The following is a 22,758-nucleotide window of genomic DNA, read 5'->3' as shown; positions in this document are numbered from 1 at the left end:
TCCTAAAGTTAGTCTACTAGCCTTAGGCCTTAGTTCCTAACTCGTTACTAATAATTAAGTTCTATGTCCGTAATAGTAGGCTACTTACTTAAGAGTCTAGGTAAGCGGTATTACGTAACCCTCTTATAGCTACCTCTATAGGCCTAGCTCGTTAGCTCCCTAAGCTTAATTAGTTAGTCTACTTATTATAGACCTAATATCTATAATATGTCTCTAGTTAGTTATATATTCTTAAAGCGTATACTTCTACGTACTTTATTCTTAAGGCTAAAATAACTAATCCTCGTTCGCTTATTCCTATATTATATATTATATATTCGTAATAGATTTCTTATATAGGTAGTTTATATTTAATCTAAGTTACTAACCTACTATAAGGTTAAACCTTAGAGTAGTTACTTACCTAATCTATTACTAAGAACTTACTCGTCTAACGAGCTCTAACCCTCTTATACTATAGGTATATAATAATTATAGATATAGAATTTAATTATTAGTAATAAGTTAGAAACTAAGGCCTAAGGCTAATAGACTAATTCTAGGGCTAGATATAAGATTACTTTATTACTAGATAATTTAGTAATCTAGATTATAATTACTAAGGGTAACTATAATCGCGTCGTAATAATTATTAGTAATTATAACTATATATAAATCTCCTATATATATAAAAGGGACGTTTCTTATTAGGTAGTTTATATTTAATCTAAGTTTCTAACCTACTAAAAGATTAAACCTTAGAGTAGTTACTTACCTAACCTATTACTTAGAACTTACTTATCTAACGAGCTCTAACCTTCTTTTACTATAGGTAATATAATATTTACTATTATAGTTATATTTAAAGAGGCTATATTATAGCTTAAGAGGTAGCTAGACTTTCTCTATATAATTCTATAGAGGGAAAGTTAAAACCTATAAAATATACTATTAGCGTAAGACGTCGCAAACCGGATTAGCGAGGTGTTTGCTAGTCCGGATACTGCTGCGAAGCGCCAGAATCTTGATAGCGAGCACGTTCGCTTATAGTTATACAAGTGAATGTTGGGTCGGGGAAAGCCTGTATCACATTGCACAATCGTGACTGTGAGCTAGTCCCCGGGAGGGAAAAGTACTCTTCGCTGCTGGGCGATGGGCAGTCTAGAGATTACTTTGCCTCGAGCACCATACCACTTGCATATGGTCTCGAACGTGGTACCCACTACCTTCGCTAGCTAACGGCGCCTTGGTTGGCGTCACAGTAGCCTGGACGAACGCGTACACACTTGGATCCAGATCCATTGCCCCGGCTCCTCCTACGGAAGTTGGCACAGTACGATCATAGTAATCGCATTCAGGGTGCTCATAGATCTCGTTCCTCTGCCCGTTTGTACCTGATGAATTTACCCGCGCGCGGGACCTGCCCACTCGGCGGATAAAAGAGCGATGTGCTGACTCGCAACCCTCATCTGGACCACGAGGGTGGCGTTCCAAGCTACATTTCTTCCTGCCGGTACATCCCAAGCACTGGCACACAATTGGTTGCTTGGCGATTGAACTGATAGCCTGTTCAGAATATGCCATATGAAAGATAGAGAACCTTTGCCGGCCTGCAGAAGTGGCGTTTGCTTATCTGCGCCTCGAGGTTGGAATAAATTACACTGATCTTGTGTCTCACACTGCAACCTCTATGTTCGATCTACCAAATTAAGCGTACCCACATGGAGATGGATCCATCCCCAGAGACCTCTCCATTTCTCCATCTTCTCCATACCCGCTATCATTTGAACCACATGGAGAGGGCTCCACAATGGATGAATGCTGTAGCGCTGCGGGGTGCAGGCTAGATCAACCACTCCACTCGTACATTCTTCCCGTGTCCTACAGCCATGCACACGATCTGCCACACGCATCTGTGCTGATTCCAACAAGCAAATCAAGTCATGATTGTAATTAGCCGGCCTGGGGCTGACAATGCACGGCGGCTCGCACGGCATGAACGATTGTGACTATGCTATGGGCACTACATATACCACTCATGGTACTGCCCATGTCCGTCGTTGATCCTCCAAGCCACCGCCTTTGGCCTGAACTGTTTCAACTTCGACTTCTCATCGAGGGCAACCTCACCACTCCATCAAGATGGCGACGACTCAACAGGAGATGTCGAAGCTGACGGCCAACACCACATCATGGTGGAAAGACCCCGGCCGCAGAAAGCTCAACCTGCTCTTGGTTATCGCTCTGGTGTCGTCCGCGACCAACGGATATGATGGGTAGGAGTTCCCTCAATCTCAGTCGAAGCACTTCACTGACATTGGCCAGATCGCTCATGAACGGAGTGCAGTCCATCCCGTACTACCTCAGCTGTTAGTATCCCAGTACAAGCATGCTCTCTCGCGAAGCATGCTAAAACCCTATGCAGATTTCAACAGCCCGGCTGGCTCGACTCAAGGTCTACTCAACGCCATCCAGCCTGTTGGCGGTCTAGTCAGTACGTGAAGTCTGATCTGCTACGCCATGTGGCCGGAAAGCTGATGATTGTGACAGGTCTGATCATAGCACCGTACATGGCTGATTACGGTGGGCGCAAATGGACGATATTCACGGGCTGCGCTATTGTCGTCATTGCCGGAATCGTCCAGTGTCTTTCCATCAATATCCACATGTTCATCGCGGCCCGATTCTTGAGTAAGCTTCTCAAAATACCGCCTCCTGTATGACACTCTACTGACCACACCTCAGTCGGCCTTGGATCTGGATTCTCCGGCCTTGGCTCGCCGCTTCTGATTACAGAGGTTGCACATCCTGCTGAACGCGGTATCCTCACAGCATTGTACAAGTAAACACTACTCAGTTCGCCCAAGCGTACAATCACGAGCTGACCAACCTCTAGCACACAGTACTACTTTGGAGCCTTCCTCGGAGGCTGGATCACTTTCGGCACCCTCTACATCCCCTCAAACTGGGCATGGCGACTTCCAAGTCTGCTCCAAGCCGCGCCATCGTTCTTTCAGCTCCTTTTGGTCATTTTGCTGCCAGAGTCTCCACGTTGGCTCATGTCGCGCGGCAAAGATGAAAAGGCTCTGGAGATTCTGGCCAAGTATCACGCCAACGGCAATCGTGAAGACCCGCTGGTCAGGTTCGAGTACGCGGAGATGAAAGCTTCAATCGCGCAAGGCGAGCAAAAGGGACGTTGGTCCGATCTCTTTGCCACAAGTATGTATTCCGCGAGACATCGCCGGACTCAACCTTGGCTAATGGATCGTTCTTCACAGAGGGCAACCGCTACCGTGTCTTCATCTGTCTCGCCTGTGGTGTCTTCTCGCAATTTTCAGGTGAGACAAAAACATGGTGCTGTACTATCTTCGTGGGTGTCGATGGGTACTGATTGTGCTTTTAGGGACCAGCATTGCGTCCTACTACCTTGCCAATATCCTCAACGCCCTTGGATACGAGAATGACCCGACCTACAAGAACTTGCTTAACGCCTTCATCCTGATGGCCAACATGTTCGAAGCCTGGTTCTGGGCCTGCATGGTTGATCGTTTCGGGCGTCGACCACTCTTCCTCACTGCCGGATGCGGAATGTGCTGCACCTTCGCCACATGGATTGCCTTGACAGCTCGCAGCACGCAGGATCCGAGCAACTTGGGCTACGGCAAAGGTGTCATCGCCATGATCTTCTTCCATAACTTCTTCTACAACTTCGCCTGGTAAGTAGCCTCCAAAACATACTTGGTGAGTAAGGCATCGTCACTAATGATCTTGTCTACAGGATTTCTCTCAACGTCTCCTACCCGCTCGAGATCCTCACATTCAAGATCCGAGCCAATGGTCTGCTGCTCCAAAACATCGGCACGTACATCTGCCTGTTCCTCTCGCAATACACCATTCCTATTGGTATCAAAGCAGGCGGCTGGAAGTTTTACTTCTTCTTCCAAGGCTGGCTGTTCATCCAAGTCGTTGTCGTCTACTTCTTCTTCTTCGAGACCCGCGGCGCCACGCTCGAGGAGATTGCCAAGACGTTCGACGGTGCTGAAGCTGTCGAGGAGGTCAAGATGAGGGCGGTGCAGGCCGAAGGTGTGCATGATATCCGGGAGGATGATGCGTATGACGAGAAGCGTGGAGCCAACGACCAGGGAGTAACGCATGTCAATGAGGTCAATGAGAAGCACTTGTAGGCGGAGCTCGGCAAGTGTTCGACGTGTGCCCTGGAGAGGAAGAAATGCCAGAATACTGGCAAGGAAGATGTAATGGTCTGTCAGTCCCACGGGTGAGGCAACAAGTGGCTGCCGTATAGTGCACCAGTATTATACTGCACTTCCGACCGCTTGCGCTTCGCTTCTTTCTTCTCCTCGTGATCGCGTCGCTTGTCACCACGCTTGGCACGCCATTCTCGCCTCTTCCTTGTCCGCTCGCGCTCTTGCCGTTCTGCCTCTCGCACCTTTTCATCTACTCGTCTCCTTTGTTCGTTGCTCAAGATCCATGCTTGCGACAGAGCATCCATCTTCCACTGCGCCGTCTTGATCCAGGCAGCAGCTTCGGCATTGGTATCTTTGACGCGGAAAAGCCGAGCCAGATCGATTTGTCTTGTATTGCGGAAGACTGAGACTGTGCCTTTCACCTCCAGCACCGTGCCCATGTCCACAGGCTTGGCATTGAGGAAAAGGGTTGGCAGAGCCAGCTCAATCTTGACATGGACATTGTCAATCGTTGTGTTGGTGGGATATTCGGCTTCGTCGCCAGCCTTGACGTGCCGTCGCTCAATCTTCACGTCTACGCAGGCGCCACTACTGTCGTCGATGCTCAAGATGGTGTATCGGCCTCGCTGCTCCAGGTCCACCAGCAAGCCAACCACTCGCACGAACTGTATGGGATTGTTGCCGTAGAAGAAGACATTCTGCCCTTCAAACCCCGGCTCTGTCCTCAGGGTGTGGTGGATGTCGGCAGCAGTGAGTTTGTTCCAGTTCTTCCACGTTGTGGACTCGTCCCAGTAGCGCTTTGGGTGAATCACATGATACCGAGCGCGGCTGCTCATCTCATATTATCATATTGAAGGCATCATCGCTATGTCTCTCAGGCTCGTCCTGCTCCTTGTCACGCCTTTATGTTCATTGACTCCTGCGACGCGATTTACGCGAATCTGTCGCCACGCGACAATCGATAACGCTAGCACTAGCTTCGATCAACACCGCGGCAACGAATGTTAGATCTTGGATGCTGGATGCTGGAGAGAGCGGGGAGCTTTCGATCTTCACGTGCAAGCCATCCCACGCCATCGAGATGAACAGCTTCGGTGCTGTCATACAATAATGCCAAAAGACTCGAGTGCCGTTGACATTTCCACAAGGTCATGAGAAGTATGAGTATGCGCGCTGCTTCAGCATCACCTTCCTCCCTACCCAGCATCACACCAAGAAAGCCAAGACGTAGTCATCCAGGGCCAGCCTTGTAGAACAGCCGTCTGGGCTGCCCTGGTTACATATCCGAAGGCAAACTTGATTATGATTATCAGCTATGCGCCTCATCCCACTACACCCGCCTGCCTGGCCTGACACTCCTCTTTGCCATAGCAAGTAGTAGTGCCCTCGTTTGTTCTGTTCATACATGTACACTGTCGCTCGCTACTGCCTCTCCCCACACCTCATGCGCTGAGATACTCTTCAATTGAACAGCAGCACTACACCACGTCGATCACCGCCCTATGGCAGTGCGATGCAGCTCATGGCAACTTGCGGCCTATAACCTGCTCGTCTTCAGCCTCATCATCAGCTCAGTCAATGCGCAAGCAACGACTTACTACTTCAGTGGTGCCATCACCATCCAGGGCTCTGGTTCTGGCTCGACATGTAGCACTTGCAACGGTTCACCGGCGACACAAGCAGTCTGTCCCGCCGATCATCCAGTGAGCTGCGGCTCCATCGGCGCATCAAGCTAGTACGTCTACCCATGGTCGCTCCTTCCTACCTGACGTGAAGTAGACATGCTGACTCAAATCGAACTTCAGCTGCTGTCCTGCGAACAACGTCTGCTCGTGGGCTGGATCGAGCGTGGCCTGCTGTCCACAAGGTTGTGCCTGCAGCGGCTGGCAAGCAACAGGCGCATACCAGCCCACCTCATACTACCAATCGCCCACGCCTACATATTATCAGCCTACTACGACGGTGTACGGAGGGGCGGGTGGCATAGTGACCGTACAGGCAACGACAATATACTCACAGCCACAGTCACAACAACAGACGACAACGAGAATAGTATATGGCAATTACTGCTCGACGCTCACCGCGACGGGGCCGAATTTACCCGCGACTGGGCTAGGGCAGTGCGGAACGATATTGATCGTACCCCCGAGCAAAGCGGCGAGACAAGCCGTGACGTGGACAGGGCTTGGTACTATGATAATGACTCTGCATTGCCTGGGTGCACTATTATTAAGATGGCGATAACGACGATACGAATCTTAATGTCTACATTGGCATACTGTGCAGCGCCTGCCTCCCTCTCGTCTTCAACTCATCATTTTCGACAAAGTGCCCACCATCACCACTTATCGCCAACTCCACCATAGCCGCGGCGAATTCCTCGACCTGGATATGCCATCCCGAAGGCACAATCGGCATTACTACCTTCAACGCCAGACTCGTATCTGCCTTGTGGATACCCGAAGGCCGTACACTCATAGCCTGGAACCCTCCTTCAGTCTCCCGCTCCAGATCGACAAGAGATGTCTCAACGCCACCGCGCATCTTGCGGGCTTGGGAGAGAAACCATAGGGATCGATTCTGATCTCTCTCGCAGAGGATGCCAGAGACGTAAACGAAGCGAAACTTCTTGCCGTCCTTTCGCAACTCCGGGACCAGATGCTCGATGAACGTTTTGGCGGCCGCGAAGGTGAAGTCGACGTGGACTTCACGGCCGCTGGTCGGCGTGCCCATGCACCAGATACACGCCTCGGCTCCTTGAAGTTGGGCGATAGTCTCTGGTCTATACTCCAGGAATGTCGGCATGAGGACTGTGGTGAGTTTTGGGTGTGTGATCGAAAGAGGACGACGAGAGAGGACTACAATCGAGGTTACGGCCGGGTGAGCTAAACAGCGCTGGAGTGTGGCGCCGCCTGTGAAGCCTGTGCAGCCTGTGAGGATGATCTTCATTATTGCCGACGAGATAGATCTCTCCAGATCTGGATAGATGCCGTGTGTTCTGATGCAGGAGGGACTCGGCAATGCACAAGCCTGCTCTCCAGGGCAGCGAGATGTTGATGAGTGAATTGATGGATGATGAACGAGTTCGAATCGGCTTTCTTGTACAGCTCACATACTATATAGCCTTCTTACTGCTCTTGCAACCCCGCCAATACTTTGACCATTGCGCACAATGCTCAATCACAACGATGAGGATCTCGCAGACCGACGGACAAACCTGCTATTCTTGACCCGCATCACCCTACCAACAAGATCATTGGCTTGGAGGAACCCAATCCCGGCTCGCATTCGCGTTTTATGGTTGGCTAGAGTGATGAAGTGGACAGGCTTAACTGCGATTCGTATCTGTGATGTCGGAACAATGTCTTCCGCACTCGTACATAGATACAAACATACATACATGTACGTGTCGACGATGGGGGATGGAGATCTTCTAGGGTTAGGTTGAGCTTCTTTCCTGCAACGCGGTCGTCTTATGAAGTGCATGCAGTCCTGGCGCATGATGTCTGGACGTGCTTTGGCAATAATGTGCTCCACGAAGCCGAGGGAGGACGGGCAGCGTGACTCTTGTGAATGGCTGATATATCCCCATGCAGCAGATATCGCATAACCTCGAACATTGCTCTGAAAGACCTCTATCTACCGTGGTTTTGTCCTGAGTGAATGAAAGTGCCGGACCCAAATATGCAGCGCACAGAACGAATGTGATGCCCTTTGATTTCCCACCTGTCCCAGATATCCTATCATCACTCCCTTCATTCAGACCGAGGCGCCTACATTAGACGAACACATCACAGCTTCGGGGTCGCAGCAGCTGTAGCAGCAATGGTTCCCACCACTCCTCCAAACGCTCCTACTCCATCAGCCGTGAGCGTACCCTCGGCGGTAGCAGTACTCGTGGCAGTCCCAGCAAGTGTGATGCAAGTCGAGAAAATAGGTGTCTGGGTGCTCAACAAAGTGAATGGATTAGGTAGATCTGAAGCCGCAGCAATACCTCCGAAAGCATCAAGCTCAGCGGCGAGATTGACATCAAACTCGATACCAAGGAAAGCGTTGTCGTCGCCGCAAACGCCGCCATCGGGCGTAGCTTGAGCACTAGCATCGATAGTGAACTCAGGCACCATTAGATTCAGACCAGCGCTGAGACCTTTACCGAGGATCGTAGCATCGACTTCGAGACGTATACTGGATCCCGCGCTGCCAGAGACTGAGACACTAGCATCCAGATTCGGACCGATGCCTGTGAAGGAGGGGTTCCAGCCATTGAACTGATTGTTCGCCGAATCAGAGAAGTCGACCTTTGCCAGCGAATCATCCGGAACACTAACTTGTACCCCGAAAGAGATAGTCGTGGCAGCAGTCACACTCGTGATCCCGACTGTGGCAGCAACGACAAGCTGAGGACCGACCTTGATACCCACTATATCAATGCCACCACCGAGCGGGATATCAGCGATGGTCAACGAACTGCTAGATTCCTGAGTCAGGGCAGCGGCGACAGTCAGACCAAGCGTCACGGCCGCGCCGACACCGCTGGGCGTTAATGATGCTGTCCCAGTCAGACCACTCATTAAAGAGAAGCCGGCGTTGAAGGTTTGAGTGATAGGGATCGAGGCCTTCTGATCGACAGGCTTTTCCAAGGTGTCAGCGCCGGAGGAAGTATTAGCCATGATACCTTCACTCTTGATACGAAGGCGCCACTCCGGCAAAGCTTCTTCCCAAGTCCAATTCGAGGCGGTGATGCTGGCGTCATGGTGCTGTTGTCGTACGTAACATAGGTTGCACGATATGGCTGTCTGGCTGTGTTGTTGCAGATGCCCGGTTCAGCGACAAGGCACAGTATGATTGTTTTCGTTCATCTGGCGAAGTGAGGGATGTCAGTCTACTTCTTCAGGAAATGGCTGACTATACTCCTCACTAACCCATTCCCAATCAAGTTGCGCGCGAACAAAATGAGGCTGGTCTTTGAAGGTGACGTTGATTGCATCGCTTGAGCAGTGGATTGATTTGGCCGCATCCTTGAAGTAGTCGATGTTCAGGAATCGCTCATCTGGCTGAGCTTCGCCTGTGAGATTGACCGTGGGGTTCGAAGGCATGCTGGTCACCGTGGTGTTCTCTGTACGAGAGTCTCGATCAGCACTCTGCACCAGCCGGATCACACACTCTGCTTACTCCCAGCCCAGCACCAGCTCATTGTCTTGTACATTTCGGTATCGGTCTCATTGCCAGGAGCGGCACGCTTGCCCAGCACCGTGTTGGCGTGCTCGTTGTCGTTACCCGAGAGTTCTGCTGGTTCATGGATCGTCGAAACATCGTTTGATGGTAGGACGGCAGCCAGTACATCCCGGACCGAAAGGCCGCTGAGCACCATCATGAGCATAGCTTTTGTGGTTGTCATGATCGATAGAGATGACCGCGACGTGAACGTAAAGGAGTTGCGAAAATATATCGGGTTGCTCTACGATGCTGTTGAATGTCTTCTTAGATAATCGTCAATGTGGCGGTGTTGAAATGCTGGGCGAATGTGTCCCAGTGCTTCGGAGGTTGATGATGCTGTCTTCTGTGAGCACATAGTCCAATACTTATAACACGATGCTCTGCATCTATCAAGTCGCACAGTCACGACGAGGTATTGTTCGACCAGGCTGAGCTCGCTATCTTGGGCGTTCTGTTGGTGCATGGTCGAGGACGTCGACCAAAAATCTTCTCGGGATGCTTTCATAGAGTATGTTCAGGCATTGCTGGAGAAATCGGAGAACACATGGCCCACCAGGCAAGAGACTTCAGCTGCGATCCTGAGATGCTGTTACTACAATAGACGTTGACACGCGTACCCCCGATCCTCCTGAGAGTATGAGGTATGCGGATGACTTCTGCGTTGTTGTCAAGATAAGTCTCCCACCGGGCGAACCCGAGGCAAGCCGCGTATCATGCAAAGCTGATATTCTGTTACGTAGTCGGCGCCTCCGCTAGGTCAAGTCACTTTTGTAGCATAATGACCACAAGAGACCACAAGCAGAGATGCTTTCGGAGAGGTGGTCGTTGGGAGCGGTTCTCACGGACCCATGTGGCGCAGACACACGTCCACCTGATGGCTAGGAGAGGAAGTGAAGTCGAAGGATTGTCATAATCAAGATCTTCAGTATACTAGCGTGCTTCATGTTTCCCGAGCTCGACAGGCGAGGGTTGTTGGTATGTCTATAATCGCTTCCGAACAGTTGGGGGCGAAGCGGTAGAGGCACGAAGACATGTGACTGTGAGATGTCTGCTAGTGTAACATCCATAGATAGCCGTATGGTGTGGCCTGCTCACGTCGCTCCGAGGGTGTCAGTAGCGGACTATCACGTTCCGGGTGCTCGTGTTGTTGATTGTTGGCCCGTCATCAGAGAGGACCCAATACTCCACACAGCCGAAGATGGAGTCGTATTGACGCTGCTGCTCATCGATCTGTTGAGCATCTCATCGCAGCATATGGCAAAAGCAGAAGGGGGACTAGATGCCCGAGGACCAAAGCCCAGCCACACTAGTACTCATGCACGATGACGTTTCGTTCCGTGGCGTCGATCGCCTGCCAGGTTGTTGGACAACCTAGCAACGTGTGACGCGTGAGGTTCACGGCGGTATAATAGTCGTCTCAGCCACTTTTGGTTACAAAATATGTAATCGTGATCGTAGGGATCGATTTTGTACCAGTCCTTCTCCAAGCTACCAACGTTACGAAACCTCACCATACTCACAATGGCAGAACTACAGGTCATCCCAGCACGGCATGGAGTCGCGACATTCGTGCCGGCTGGTCAGACGATTAAGATCGTCAATACCTCTGGGACACAAGTGATAGATACTTGGGCATTCGCCCTGCCCAAGCCTGACGAGAAGAGCAGCAACGAGGAGAAAGCCAAAGAGGAAAAGAAGGACGAGGCTCCCAAAGAAGAGCCTAAGAAGGAAGAGAAGAAGAAGCCGGAGCCGAAGCAGACCCCGAAAAAGAAGAAGGGTGATGACATGCCCAGCCAGGAGGATGCGGAGAAAGCTACACAAGGAGTGTTCAAAGAAGGCGAGCATTCCAATGGCGGCGACGCAACAGAAGCCTCGAAGACTCCGCAGAAAAGCACATGGAGCTCATATGTACCGTCGCTCGGCCTGACGTCCTCTGCTAAGAAAGGCGATGCGCCCAAGAAAGAGGAAACTGAGGAGCAGAAGAACTCGAGAACATGGTCCTCCTACTTCCCGACTGGACAGAGCTTCAGCTCCTACGTACCAACGTCTGCCAGCAATACTGTGTCCGCGTTTGCGGGAAGTGTGAGTACATTCTCTTGCTTGTACAACAACTACTGACAGAAACTTTCAGCACCAACGCGACATGAACAAGTCCTATCTTGAGCAGCTTCAGGACTTCTCCAAAACACCAGTCGGCGCAGCTGGTAAGACAGGTAGATTCATCCTCCCATCGATCCTGCACTGACTCCGCTTACACAGGCATGTCAGCACTCACTGGTGGCGGCTATGGCGGCTCCCTGTACGCCGGCTACCAAGCTTGGAATGCCACCAATGCAGCCGATGCACCACCTATGGAGTTTATGAGCATGCCACACTCGCGCGCAGCTAGCCTCCACATGGTGCCGAAGATCAACGATACACTGGTCTCGAACCTGCGAGAGCCAATGCTCACTCTTGTCGAGGACACGTCGCCAGGCATTCACGACACACTAATGGCTGCTTGCGATCCATCCCGCTACCGAGGATTGGGCGTCAAAGAATGGGCAGAACATGGATCTTGCTCGGAGAACTTGGTGCTTGCGCTGAAAGAGTTGAACGAACGGGCGGGATTGAAAGGCGCCAAAGGGGTTGGGGCGGACGTGACAATTAACTCCGTGCCGGCGCCGTTGAATCTTTTCATGAACATTCCTTGGGATGACGAAGGCGATCTCGGCTTCAAGGCTCCCAAAGGCAAAGCAGAAGATTACGTGCGTCTCAAGGCGGAGCGCGACGTCGTGGTGGTCATGAGTGCCTGCCCACAGGACGTGCTCGAGATCAACGCCAAGAAGCCGACCGATGCACATTTCATTGTTGAGGAGGATGACACCGCATCGGCCCTCAAGCGCACACAACAACCAGCGAAGAAGCAAGCCGCGCCCAAGAAGCTTAATTCCGCATCCAGGAAGCCATCGACCGCTGGCACTGAAAGTGGTGCTGCTCCGGCCAAAAAGCCCGTGCCTGCGAGACGGACAGTCCCTCAGAAGAAAGCAGCAGGTGCAACGGCGACTGGTTCCGACGCCGCTCCAGCCAAGAAACCGGCGCCCAAACCTGCGCCAGCTCAGAAGAAAGCGCCAGCGGCCTCCGAGAATGCGAACAGTGACGCTCCTGCGGCGGAGAAGAAGAAACCTCGGAAGTTGAATGCGAAGTCCAACGCAGAAGCGGCGAGCTGAGCATGTGTCTCGAGTCCATCCTGTTCCAATAATAATGGGTTCGCGCCGCAGTCTTGTATTTATCGAAGTGTTTATAGCGAGTCAATAATCTCAGTGGCAGAGAAATTGCTCCGGTGTATTTAGCAATAGAGTACTATTAATCTGATACGAAATACCTCTGCATAGTGTTTCATGTCAAGCTTGTCACAAAATCCTCGCTAGCACAACCGCAAGGTATGCATAAGTATAAACCAACTGCCGAAGACACAAACAGACTAGGACGTTCGATAGAAGAGCCTACACCACAATGCTTCTCCCATTGACTCTTCTCGCATGGGCGGCCAGCGCAGCAGCAGGCCTGACATACCGCGGCGTGGACTGGTCCTCCATCGCCGTAGAAGAAGCATCAGGCAAGACCTTCTCCGACCTGGACGGCAAGACCAAGCCCTTGGAGCAAATCCTCACAGACAACGGCGTCAACATAGTACGCCAACGCCTCTGGTATGGCAACGGCGACTACGACCTCGACTACAATCTCAAACTCGCCAAGCGCGCCCATGCCGCTGGGCTACAAATCTACCTCGACATCTTCTTCAGCAGCACTTGGACAGACCCAGGACACCAGACCACACCCAGCGCATGGTCGGGCACGAGTATCACTACTCTTGCATCAGATGTGCAGAGCTATACTCAATCCGTCATGAATTCGTTCCATTCAGCCGGCATCCCACTCGCCATGGTAGCGATCGGGAACGAGATCACCGACGGCCTACTCTGGCCATTAGGCAACCTCAACAGCTCGCCCAAGAATGCAGCCACACTACTGCACGCGGCCTCCGCTGGTATCAAAGCATCCTCGCTCAGCACCAAGCCAAAGATCATCATCCACACGGACAACGGCTGGAACTGGAGCACGCAGCAATGGTGGTACGACACAGTTCTTGGCGCCGGTCCTCTCAAAGCCAGTGACTACGATATCCAAGGCGTGAGCTACTACCCATTTTACAACCCGAGCGCTACACTCGCTTCGCTCAAGACTAGCGTGACGAACATGAAGTCGAGGTATGGGAAGGAGATCATGGTAGTAGAGACCAACTGGCCTTCGAGTTGTCCCAACCCGGCATATGCGTTCCCGTCTGATACCAAGAGTATTCCGTGGAATGAGGCTGGTCAGGCGACATGGATCAAGGATGTTGCGAGTACTGTGCAAAGCGCCGGCGGTGATGGTCTTTTCGTAAGTCTCGAGACCTTGATCCACATAGCCCAACCATACTGACAACCTGTTCTTCTTCCAGTACTGGGAGCCTGCCTGGGTCGATAACGCCTCCCTGGGGAGTAGCTGTGCTTGGTGTGTGATGTTTGGCATAGATGGGAAGGCGTTCACAGGGCTCAATGTCTTCAAGAGCATCTGATCTTCCACTATAGATCTGCTTCGTGTCGGATGTCGTCAGGGCAAAGCTTTGTGGCAAGTCACAAGTGGACGACCTGGTTCATACCTCACTTCAAAATAATGTCCTCGGCAAGCGTCCAATTGTTCTGCGTATGTTCTCCGCCCATGATACCCTTGGACGAGATGAAGCACTCGCACAGAAGTACAAAGATCTGATCATCGCCATCCTGGTCACGATTCGGCCGTAGCACAAATGGCACGTCGCCACCAAGAAACACAGCTATCCGGTCGCCTGGTGCGATACCTGTCGTAGCCAAGCCATGCAAGCCATGCTCCGTGATGAAGTGATCGCGACCATATGAGAAGGTCGGTAGGTCAATAGCATCAGGCGTAGATGCTTGCGAGATCTGTCCCTGCGTCAACAATCGCATACATGCACCAGTCTCACCAGCCAAAGCACCTACCTGTAGCACCGTATCAACCAGCAAAGCAGAAACGCGCAACCTTCGCCTACCCGCAGCACCATCCACGAACTCGAAAGTCTCCAGCTTCTCACCACCAGCCCGATATCCACTCCTAATACCCGCACTCCACCCATCCCTGCCCGAAAAAGCAGCCATGTTCGAATCAGCCTTACACCACAACGGCGCCTGATACCAAGCGAATGTCCAGTCCGGTACCCAAGAAGGTAAGTCAAGATGCTGGTGGAGTTTGCCAGCACTATACAAGATCGACATGAGTTGCTGTGTCCGCCGTACTTCGGTCAGGCCATGCCAGCGGCTGTAGTAGTCTTCCGAGGTGATGGAGTCGATGTAATGGTGTGCGATGTTCAGGTACACTCTCTCGACCGAGCGGATATAGTCGGGCAAGTCGCGATAGTCGATCTGAGTTCGGAGGAGCGTGATGCCGTCGAAAGCGTAGACTTTGTCTCGTAAGTCTGTGGCTTCGCTGCTCTTGGCCAGGATGAGGAGCTGTGTGATGTCTGTATGGTACAGGTTCTCGCGTTGAGATGCCACCATCTGACTGAGTATCGCGATACGTTGACGAGGGTTGCCCAAGATAGCGCTCTGCTTGTCGAAACCAGTTGCTTCAGGCATGGGAGTATCTCGGATCAGCCTGACCATGTTATCCCATGATATCAGCTCGTTGCCGATAGCGACCGTATTGAAGCGAGCGAGTGCCACTTCCGGTATAACCTAAACACATACCATGATCAGCCGCCACACCCCATCAAGCTATCAAGCCACTCCAGCTTACCCAAACCCGCGTGAACCACTTCCTCGCCAATAACTTCTGCAACGCATCCTGCAACTGCCTCTGCCCCAAAATCCTCTTCAGCGCATTCTTCGGACTATCCCTAACCACATGCTCGCCCCTAGGCATCTTACGGGCATACTCACACAACTTAGCACTCTTATCATCCGCCTCGCCCAACCAAACAATAACCTCCTTGGCATTCGTGAAGATATGTTTCATGATCGAAACCTGATAACTCCTCTCCTCGTGATCCTCTTGATTGATACAGATCTGATCGATCCAGATCCGGAGTTCGCTCTTTACGTTCCGTAAGCTCAGGAGAGCATTATGCAGATTCTGCGTGACAGGGAATCGATAGCCGTCCACCAGGATAGCCGAATCCCGTTCTGTAGTCTCCCAGCAGTATGACAAACATCTGTAATCATATCGAGGCTTCCGCGAGTTCTCCCAAGAGAGTCGACATTGGATGGGCTTGCTGCGTTCGCCCGGAAGCATGGTGACAACACGAAAGACATCGCCATCTGCAATTGTCCGATACTGAAACGGTACAGCGTGTTCCAATAATAACCGGTCACTAGTCCTCTGGCGCCTTCTGCGACGACTCGCCGCTGGATCGGGACTACCGGACCATGTGCGGTGATCGCCTTGCAATTCCAGATATTCGTACTCTGTCGAAGCCAAACTCACGGAGCGGAAGCCGATACTAAAGCGAGGATCAGTCTCCTCCGGGTCCTCATAGTCCAGGGAGTCGCGTAGTCGTGGTGAGATGGATACCATGGTCGGTCCTTATTCTACAGGCAGTAGCGCATCAGCGCGATGCAGGTCTCACATTGCGAATAGTTAGTCATTACAGATAGTGGAAGGTCGAGATGATCAGTTGGATGAGAATAGCTACCATAGCCGATTGTTATATCGACTAGTCGGCATTATCAAGGTGGTGTGATGCCATTGGGGACGATTTCCGAGGTGCATGAAGCAGCCGCAGCAAAGGCACAGCCACGCTGACTATGGAGAAGCTTTCAGTGAAGTAGTGCCGACGAGCCTCTGCCATTAGGACAGCATGATCATCACAAACTCTACGGACATGTAGTCGGCTTGTAGATCAACTTTCCAAGTGAACGCGGCTCATTCTTGTAATGGTTGTATCAAGGGCAACTAGTAGCCCAAACTGCAAGACGGCAGTTTGGTGACAAGGCAAATCTCATAGGTCTCACTACATGTTCATGATCATAACTTAATGATATCAAGGTGTCAATCATGGTTTGAACGGGATGTTGTACAGAGGCTAGGCGCAGGTCTAATGATAACGCCCGCAATATGGGCTCTCAATGTGCGTCTCCCAGCCAATCCCAGGCTTCGCTATGCATACAACATAACCCATGCAGTGACATGAACGATGGCCCCAAAACACCGAATAGAGTCTGCCTAGCAGAGCCAGTCACGCCTAATGACAGTATCACCACCGCTTGACGACCGGCCTGCTCCCACGACCGCCACGGCCAGTATAAGCACCTCTGCCACTACCATACGAGCCAGGAGTACTTCTGCCATCGCGAGGGGAGTAGGGAGCATACCTATCATTCACCGCAGCGGATGGCGGAGGAGGAGGGCCGCCAGCACGTCGATAATACGATTGCCGGCGTTCGAGGCTGGAGTCACGACTACGAGCGTCGAAGGAAGAGCGACGGTAGTCATTGTAGCCATTGCGAGGTGAGGTGGGTGAACCATTTGCTCCACGGATGCGGAATCCATTGGTGGCGTCGTCGCGACGACGCACGTTCTTCTCCATCGTGGTTGGAGGTGGAGAGTGAGGTCGCTTTTTGACACCATTGGTCAAGTTTGCGGCTACGCCTGCCATATTCTGCGCTTCTTCTGACGGGAGCTTGGTGAGAAGTGGTGGCGGAGCAATACTGCTAAATGACGTCGGATGGGCGACGATCGTGCGAAGCGCCTGCATTTCAGCAGCTTCCTGCTCCTTGAGCTGGTCGAGCTTAGCTTGAATACGGGCGACTTCATCCTCGAGTGCTTTTCGCTCGCGGCGTGTACGAAGCTTTGAAGTGCGATATTCGACGTCATGGTAGCCTGTCAACTCGAGCCATGCAGGGAGATCAGCGTAGTAAGCATCATTCAGTTGTGTTGGGAGAGACTTCTCAGATGTGGTAATAGCTTTCTGCTCCACTTCACGCATTGGCGTTGCGTTCACCTGCTTGTTAGTAGATGCGGCAAGTGCGGATGGATGCTGCACGTGACCTTTGGCCTTGATCTCGCTGGCTTTCGCTTCTGCTGTCCGTTTTGCATCCGCAATCATGGAGTCGAGGTCGATGTCGTCCTGCGAGGGCTGTCCATGGACCACAAGATTCTCCGCATAGGCCAAAGTATCCTCTCGACCGCTACGCTTCGTAGCTGGTACTGGCGAAGTGTCTGCCTTGACAGCAGTCTGGGGTGCTGGCTGAACCTGCATTCTGGTCGGCGTCTCTGCACGATGAGTGGCGGGCTTGAGAGGAGTGTTCTGCCTCTTAGCCAGCAATTGTGCACGCAGTCTCTGTGCCGTCCGCTGATTCTCCAACTTCTTCTCCTCGGCGGACATGCCTTGTTCGATCTTTGGCTGGGGCGTTTGAGGTGGGAGTGCTTGTGGCGGCTGCTGTGGCAGGAGACTGCTCAACAAGTCGCCGGAAGCCTGGGCATCCTGCTGTCAGCTTGTCTATCACCACACTTTCTCACATACAGTGTATACCCACATCATCGTCGTCATCTTCCGCCGCCCCTACTCTTGTGTCTGCGACATCATTGACATCTCCGTAGAAATCCTCCTCGTTCTCATTCTCGTTCTGTGAATCGTGCTCATCTACTGCACCCGCCATCGTCATCATCATCTGCGGGGGCGCAAAATTGAAGCCACCCATCGAGCTCTGCCACTCCATTGCAGCAGCCTCGACGTCTGACAACAACAATCACCACTTGCAGTTGCACTTGCACGTTCGATGATGTTTCAAAAGTCTGGACATCCAAATTGAGAAGGCGCGTTTCTTGGAACGCGACTTCCGAGCTTCGTCCACATCGGAACATCGGAACATCGGATCGATTACTCATCCAAGATGCCATTCGCCAGCATGTACAATAGTATATGCACATCCTCATCACCTCTTCCATCTCATGACATACCATCAGCTGCCGAGACACATGCGTAGGAGATGAGCGGTGGGCGATCAAAGGCTGGACATGTCAGAGCAGCAAGGGCAAGGGTGTTGGCTCTGACCTGACATGACATGACATAAGCTCAAAGGCCGCGAAACAGATCGGGCCATGTCGGGAGTCTGGACGTCCATGTCAAATTATTATTATTGTAAGTGGAAGACACGGAAGGTAGGAACGTCATCCTTTCTCATCTGCACCTTCTTCCATTGCGCCGCGACCCCTCGAGTACCACTCTCCCCTTGCCTCGTAAGCACCTCTCGGCACCTTGATGATTGTCTAGGTCACTGTCCTGCCGCACCTAAGGAAAGAATCTCTCCACCCACCACCCGTCTGAACACCTCGGCTCGAATTCATAGGCGGAGGATGCGCGACACACCACGACCATGAACTGCCCCTCCAAGACCGATCCGATTGTACCGGACGGATATAACCAGAGTCCCAATGCACTAGCCGGAGACACCACCACACGAAGCGACCTGAGCACAATAGCCAATGCGCGATTGCAGAGGGATCATAGAATAAGAGATGAAGATCCTCCCGATATCGAGCTGGTCGCACCCCGCGACGATACCAGAGAGGGTGGCAAACATCCTACAATCGCGATCAAAGACGGTGGACATGGCGGTGCAGGCCATACCCACGACGACATGGGCACAGAAATGCTCCCGGACACTCCCCAACCCGACCCCTCCAACTCCGAGCCAAACGACCTCACCGACCTCCCCTGGTACTCCCGCCAGCCGCGCAAACTCGCCCGCATCCTCCTCCGCTACACCAAATTCATCGGCCCCGGCTTCCTAATCAGCGTAGCCTACATCGACCCCGGCAACTACGCCACCGACGTCGCAGCCGGAGCGACCTACCAATACAAACTCCTCTTCATGATCCTCCTCAGCAACCTCTTCGCCATCTTCCTGCAAAGCCTCTGCATCAAACTCGGGACGGTGACGGGCATGAACCTGGCCGAGATGTGTCGGGCGCATATGCCCCGGTGGCTGAACTACGTTCTTTATGTTTTTGCCGAGGTGGCGATCATTGCGACGGATATTGCGGAGGTGATTGGGACGGCGGTGGCGTTGAATTTGTTGAGTAATGGGAAGATCCCGCTTGTGGCGGGTTGTGCGATCTCCATCGTTGATGTCATGTTTATTCTCCTCTTCTACCGACCGAATGGGGAGAGTATGAAGGCGCTGCGAGGGTTCGAGTTCTTCGTCATGGCATTAGTACTGGGAGTTGTGGTCTGCTTTTGCTTTCAGCTCAGCGTGTTGACTGATACGAATGTCGGGCATGTATTTAAGGGATACCTACCTTCGAGAGCATTGGTGGAGGGACAGGGGCTGTACCAGGCGTGTGGCATTCTAGGCGCAACAGTGATGCCGCACAGTCTCTACCTCGGAAGCGGCATCATACAAGCTCGACTACAAGATTTCGACCGGCAGCTAGCAAAGACAGATCCAAGCCACCTAGCATTATCCTCCACCATCTCCCCTCCCTCCCACCACCCAGCCCTCGCCATCCGCCATCGCCGCCGGGACATCGACAACAACAACACCACCACTATCTACGACGACGAGACCGAAGACGACAAACCGGCTTACCGCCCTTCCCTAAAAGCAATAAACTCCTGCCTGACCTACAGCACCACCGAACTCACCCTCTCCCTCCTAACCTTCGCCCTCTTCGTCAACAGCGCCATCCTCATCGTCGCCGGCAGCGCCCTCTACGACCCGCAAAACCCCACCGGGAACGCCACCGCCGCCAACGCCAGCCTCTTCGGAATCTACCATCTCCTCAGCACCACCCTCTCCAAAGCCGCCGGGACGATCTTCGCCCTAGCCCTACTATTAAGTGGAGTCAGTGCAGGAATCGTCTGCACCATCGCCGGCCAAATGGTTAGTGAAGGTCAACTCCGCTTACGGGTGAAACCCTGGGTACGTCGCCTTATGACGCGGGCGATATCAATCACACCCTCCATCATCATCGCCGGGGCCGTAGGAGCCGAAGGTCTCAGTCGAACACTCCAAGCGAGCCAGGTTGTGCTCAGTGTGATTTTGCCGTTTGTTAGTGCGCCATTGATTTGGTTCACGTGCAGGGCGAAGTATATGGGTGTTAGTCGGGGCGGCGGGATAGGGGATGGAGGGGTAGGGGAGGTGAATATGAGGAATGGGTGGTTTACGGCCGGGTTGGCGGTGGTGGTTTGGGGGGTTATTGTTGTGATGAACGTTGCGCTTATTGTACTACTTGGCATGGGGGTTGGGTAGGTAGGGTAGGGTAGGGTGTGTAGTATATACTTATTGATGAATCTGATGATATGCAAAATCCCAGCTCAAGTCGCCTTCGTTGGTTAGAAGAATCGTTGTAGCTGAATTCTGCTGATCTATGCACATGGACTCGACTCGGTTTACCTTTTGATTGAATGCACTCGACCTGTACCGTGCTCACTATACCGTGCTCAGCCCAAACGACGGCCACCCCATCCATCGCCTTGGCCAGCCTCCTCCCTCGTCTCAACCTTCACCTCAGCGTTGGACTTGGCCATCTCCTTCCACACCCTCTTCCGCAATGTGGCAATCTCCTGCAAAGCCTCATAAAACGCCTCATCGTCAACCAGCGAGCTCATATTCTCGGCGATCTTGGGAATGATGATCTACCACAGAGTCTTCTCAGCGGTTGAGGACTCAATCCTTTGGCTTAGACAATCGGGGTTAGTTCGGGAAGGGCGTTATGATCATATGAGGTTGATGTAGATGTTTCGATGTGGTTGCACTTTGTGGGAACCAGGAATCGAGCAAGAGTTATATACGTGTCAGAAAGAAGTGGGTCCAGGTCTCCAAGCTAAGCAGCAGCCGCAAGCCATGTTGATGAGTGTCAGTGAATGCTCCTCGCCGCGCACGGGCGTGCACGCCATGCCGACTCGTTGACTCGCAGTCACATCAGAGCTGAGCACATCCATGGGCCTCTTGATCATCCACACACCCACATCAAAAAAATCGCAGACCCGGCCTGCTCTTTTAGGAGAATTTCTCAAGCTTGCTACCGGCCAAAACCTGTTTGCTATGTCGCGTGGGCTTTCGTTGTGTCGGCAAGATGTGAGTCTTCGATCCGCTCGATCGGGCGATCGTGCTCCACGTGAATCAGCATGTGTACATGTGGCCATCGACAGAAAATTCCAGGTCAATCATCGGAGAGTTGATTGGAGAGAGTCGACTTCTGTGAATCATGAATTTTCATCGTGGGCAGGCCGCAAACGCCTCGCTCGCTGTCCAAATAGTCACTAGGATAACAGTTAAATCAACGGTGTTACCAGACTGGCCTCCGAGCTGAAAGTGCAGTACTCATGCCCTCTTAGCCCTCTTACTCCTCCTCGCCCCAGCCTCCGCATCCTCGCCACCACCATTCGTGGAAGCCTTCCCCTTCTTCCTGTTCGCCGCGAAAGCCTCCTCGCTCGGACCTTCGTCCTCACTACTCCTCTTCGCGCTCTTCTTCCCACCACCACTTCCACCAGCATACTTTGCCTCCAACCCCGCGAAGAAATCGCCAGCACGATCCTTCTGTCTACTCTGGATTAGAGCTGCAAGATCACCCATATCACCCTTGCCCTTCTTCGCCTTGGCCCTGTTCATTTTCGATTGAGGATCCTCGTCTGTCTCCATCTCCGCTGCACTAGCTTCCTTGGCTTCTTTCTCCTTCCTCTTCCGTGCCCTATCCATCCTCTTCTTCCTCGCCGCCTCGGACTCGGCAGTATACTTCTTATACCCCTCCACCTCGCCCTCATCAATGCCCTTGTCGATTGTGACTCGGAACCGGTCCTCATCCTCCAGCATATCGCTCAACATGACCTCCTCATACAACTTCTCCATATTCCCGCCGCACTTCTCGTACGCCTTCAGTACATGCTGCTTCTCCTCCTCACTCCCCTTATAACTCTTGGCAAAGTCATTTATGCTATCCTCACTAATCACGTGCTCGAACTGTTCGTGGAAGAAGTCGGCCCAGTTGAAGTCGTCGTCTTCGAGGTCGAGGGATTCGGATGTGCTGCCGGTGGCGTCATAGCGTCTCCGCCTTCGCTCATCGGAGAGGATGGCGTAGGCGAAGGCGACTTCTTGAAATTTGGTGTGCGCTTCTTCCTTGTCGGTGTCGCAAGCTTTGTCCGGGTGATGTCGGAGGGCGGCTTTGCGGTAGGCGGACTTGATTTGGTCGGGTGTGGCGGATTTATCGATGGATAGGACTTCGTATGGGTTGATGGATGGCGGCGTGTCCTGGAGGTCGATATCTGCGGAAGGCATGTTGGCTGCCGTGCTGTATGTTGATGCTTGGGGGGCGGTAG

At 52.4% G+C, this 22,758-nt stretch overlaps 10 protein-coding genes across 10 annotated transcripts; 4 read left to right on the top strand and 6 right to left on the bottom strand.

Annotated features, from left to right (window-relative positions):
• Nucleotides 1-2,121: 2,121 nt before the first annotated feature.
• Nucleotides 2,122-4,163, top strand: LTS14_007465 (uncharacterized protein; the record flags this gene model as incomplete). Its single annotated transcript, XM_064840157.1, has 7 exons — nt 2,122-2,255; nt 2,405-2,670; nt 2,725-2,821; nt 2,876-3,198; nt 3,258-3,317; nt 3,383-3,695; nt 3,758-4,163. The coding sequence occupies 7 exons, from the start codon at nt 2,122-2,124 to the stop codon at nt 4,161-4,163; spliced, it is 1,599 nt and encodes a 532-aa protein (XP_064692478.1).
• Nucleotides 4,164-4,243: 80 nt separating this feature from the next.
• Nucleotides 4,244-5,020, bottom strand: LTS14_007464 (uncharacterized protein; the record flags this gene model as incomplete). Its single annotated transcript, XM_064840156.1, has 1 exon — nt 4,244-5,020. One exon carries the CDS (start codon nt 5,018-5,020, stop codon nt 4,244-4,246), a length of 777 nt encoding a protein of 258 aa, XP_064692477.1.
• Nucleotides 5,021-6,247: 1,227 nt separating this feature from the next.
• Nucleotides 6,248-6,989, bottom strand: LTS14_007463 (uncharacterized protein; the record flags this gene model as incomplete). Its single annotated transcript, XM_064840155.1, has 2 exons — nt 6,248-6,375; nt 6,464-6,989. The coding sequence occupies 2 exons, from the start codon at nt 6,987-6,989 to the stop codon at nt 6,248-6,250; spliced, it is 654 nt and encodes a 217-aa protein (XP_064692476.1).
• Nucleotides 6,990-7,975: 986 nt separating this feature from the next.
• Nucleotides 7,976-9,582, bottom strand: LTS14_007462 (uncharacterized protein; the record flags this gene model as incomplete). Its single annotated transcript, XM_064840154.1, has 3 exons — nt 7,976-8,941; nt 9,107-9,300; nt 9,357-9,582. 3 exons carry the CDS (start codon nt 9,580-9,582, stop codon nt 7,976-7,978), a joined length of 1,386 nt encoding a protein of 461 aa, XP_064692475.1.
• Nucleotides 9,583-10,922: 1,340 nt separating this feature from the next.
• LTS14_007461 (uncharacterized protein) lies at nt 10,923-12,610 on the top strand (the record flags this gene model as incomplete). The annotated part of the gene is made up of 3 exons (XM_064840153.1): nt 10,923-11,483; nt 11,533-11,605; nt 11,661-12,610. 3 exons carry the CDS (start codon nt 10,923-10,925, stop codon nt 12,608-12,610), a joined length of 1,584 nt encoding a protein of 527 aa, XP_064692474.1.
• Nucleotides 12,611-12,896: 286 nt separating this feature from the next.
• LTS14_007460 (uncharacterized protein) lies at nt 12,897-14,001 on the top strand (the record flags this gene model as incomplete). Its single annotated transcript, XM_064840152.1, has 2 exons — nt 12,897-13,823; nt 13,885-14,001. 2 exons carry the CDS (start codon nt 12,897-12,899, stop codon nt 13,999-14,001), a joined length of 1,044 nt encoding a protein of 347 aa, XP_064692473.1.
• Nucleotides 14,002-14,086: 85 nt separating this feature from the next.
• LTS14_007459 (uncharacterized protein) lies at nt 14,087-16,013 on the bottom strand (the record flags this gene model as incomplete). Its single annotated transcript, XM_064840151.1, has 2 exons — nt 14,087-15,175; nt 15,237-16,013. The coding sequence occupies 2 exons, from the start codon at nt 16,011-16,013 to the stop codon at nt 14,087-14,089; spliced, it is 1,866 nt and encodes a 621-aa protein (XP_064692472.1).
• Nucleotides 16,014-16,692: 679 nt separating this feature from the next.
• On the bottom strand, nt 16,693-18,157 carry LTS14_007458 (uncharacterized protein; the record flags this gene model as incomplete). The annotated part of the gene is made up of 2 exons (XM_064840150.1): nt 16,693-17,922; nt 17,975-18,157. The coding sequence occupies 2 exons, from the start codon at nt 18,155-18,157 to the stop codon at nt 16,693-16,695; spliced, it is 1,413 nt and encodes a 470-aa protein (XP_064692471.1).
• Nucleotides 18,158-18,814: 657 nt separating this feature from the next.
• SMF3 (NRAMP-like transporter smf-3) lies at nt 18,815-20,692 on the top strand (the record flags this gene model as incomplete). Its single annotated transcript, XM_064840149.1, has 1 exon — nt 18,815-20,692. The coding sequence occupies one exon, from the start codon at nt 18,815-18,817 to the stop codon at nt 20,690-20,692; it is 1,878 nt and encodes a 625-aa protein (XP_064692470.1).
• Nucleotides 20,693-21,731: 1,039 nt separating this feature from the next.
• On the bottom strand, nt 21,732-22,717 carry LTS14_007456 (uncharacterized protein; the record flags this gene model as incomplete). The annotated part of the gene is made up of 2 exons (XM_064840148.1): nt 21,732-21,751; nt 21,790-22,717. The coding sequence occupies 2 exons, from the start codon at nt 22,715-22,717 to the stop codon at nt 21,732-21,734; spliced, it is 948 nt and encodes a 315-aa protein (XP_064692469.1).
• Between the last annotated feature and the right edge of the window lie 41 nt (nt 22,718-22,758).

The sequence above is a fragment of the Recurvomyces mirabilis genome (genome assembly GCF_035927965.1).
Source record: "Recurvomyces mirabilis strain CCFEE 5264 chromosome Unknown scaffold_20, whole genome shotgun sequence".
Classification (NCBI taxonomy): Eukaryota; Fungi; Ascomycota; class Dothideomycetes; order Mycosphaerellales; family Teratosphaeriaceae; genus Recurvomyces; species Recurvomyces mirabilis.
The sequence above is the reverse complement of the archived record's forward strand: the minus strand, read 5'-3'. Positions and strand labels throughout refer to the sequence as shown.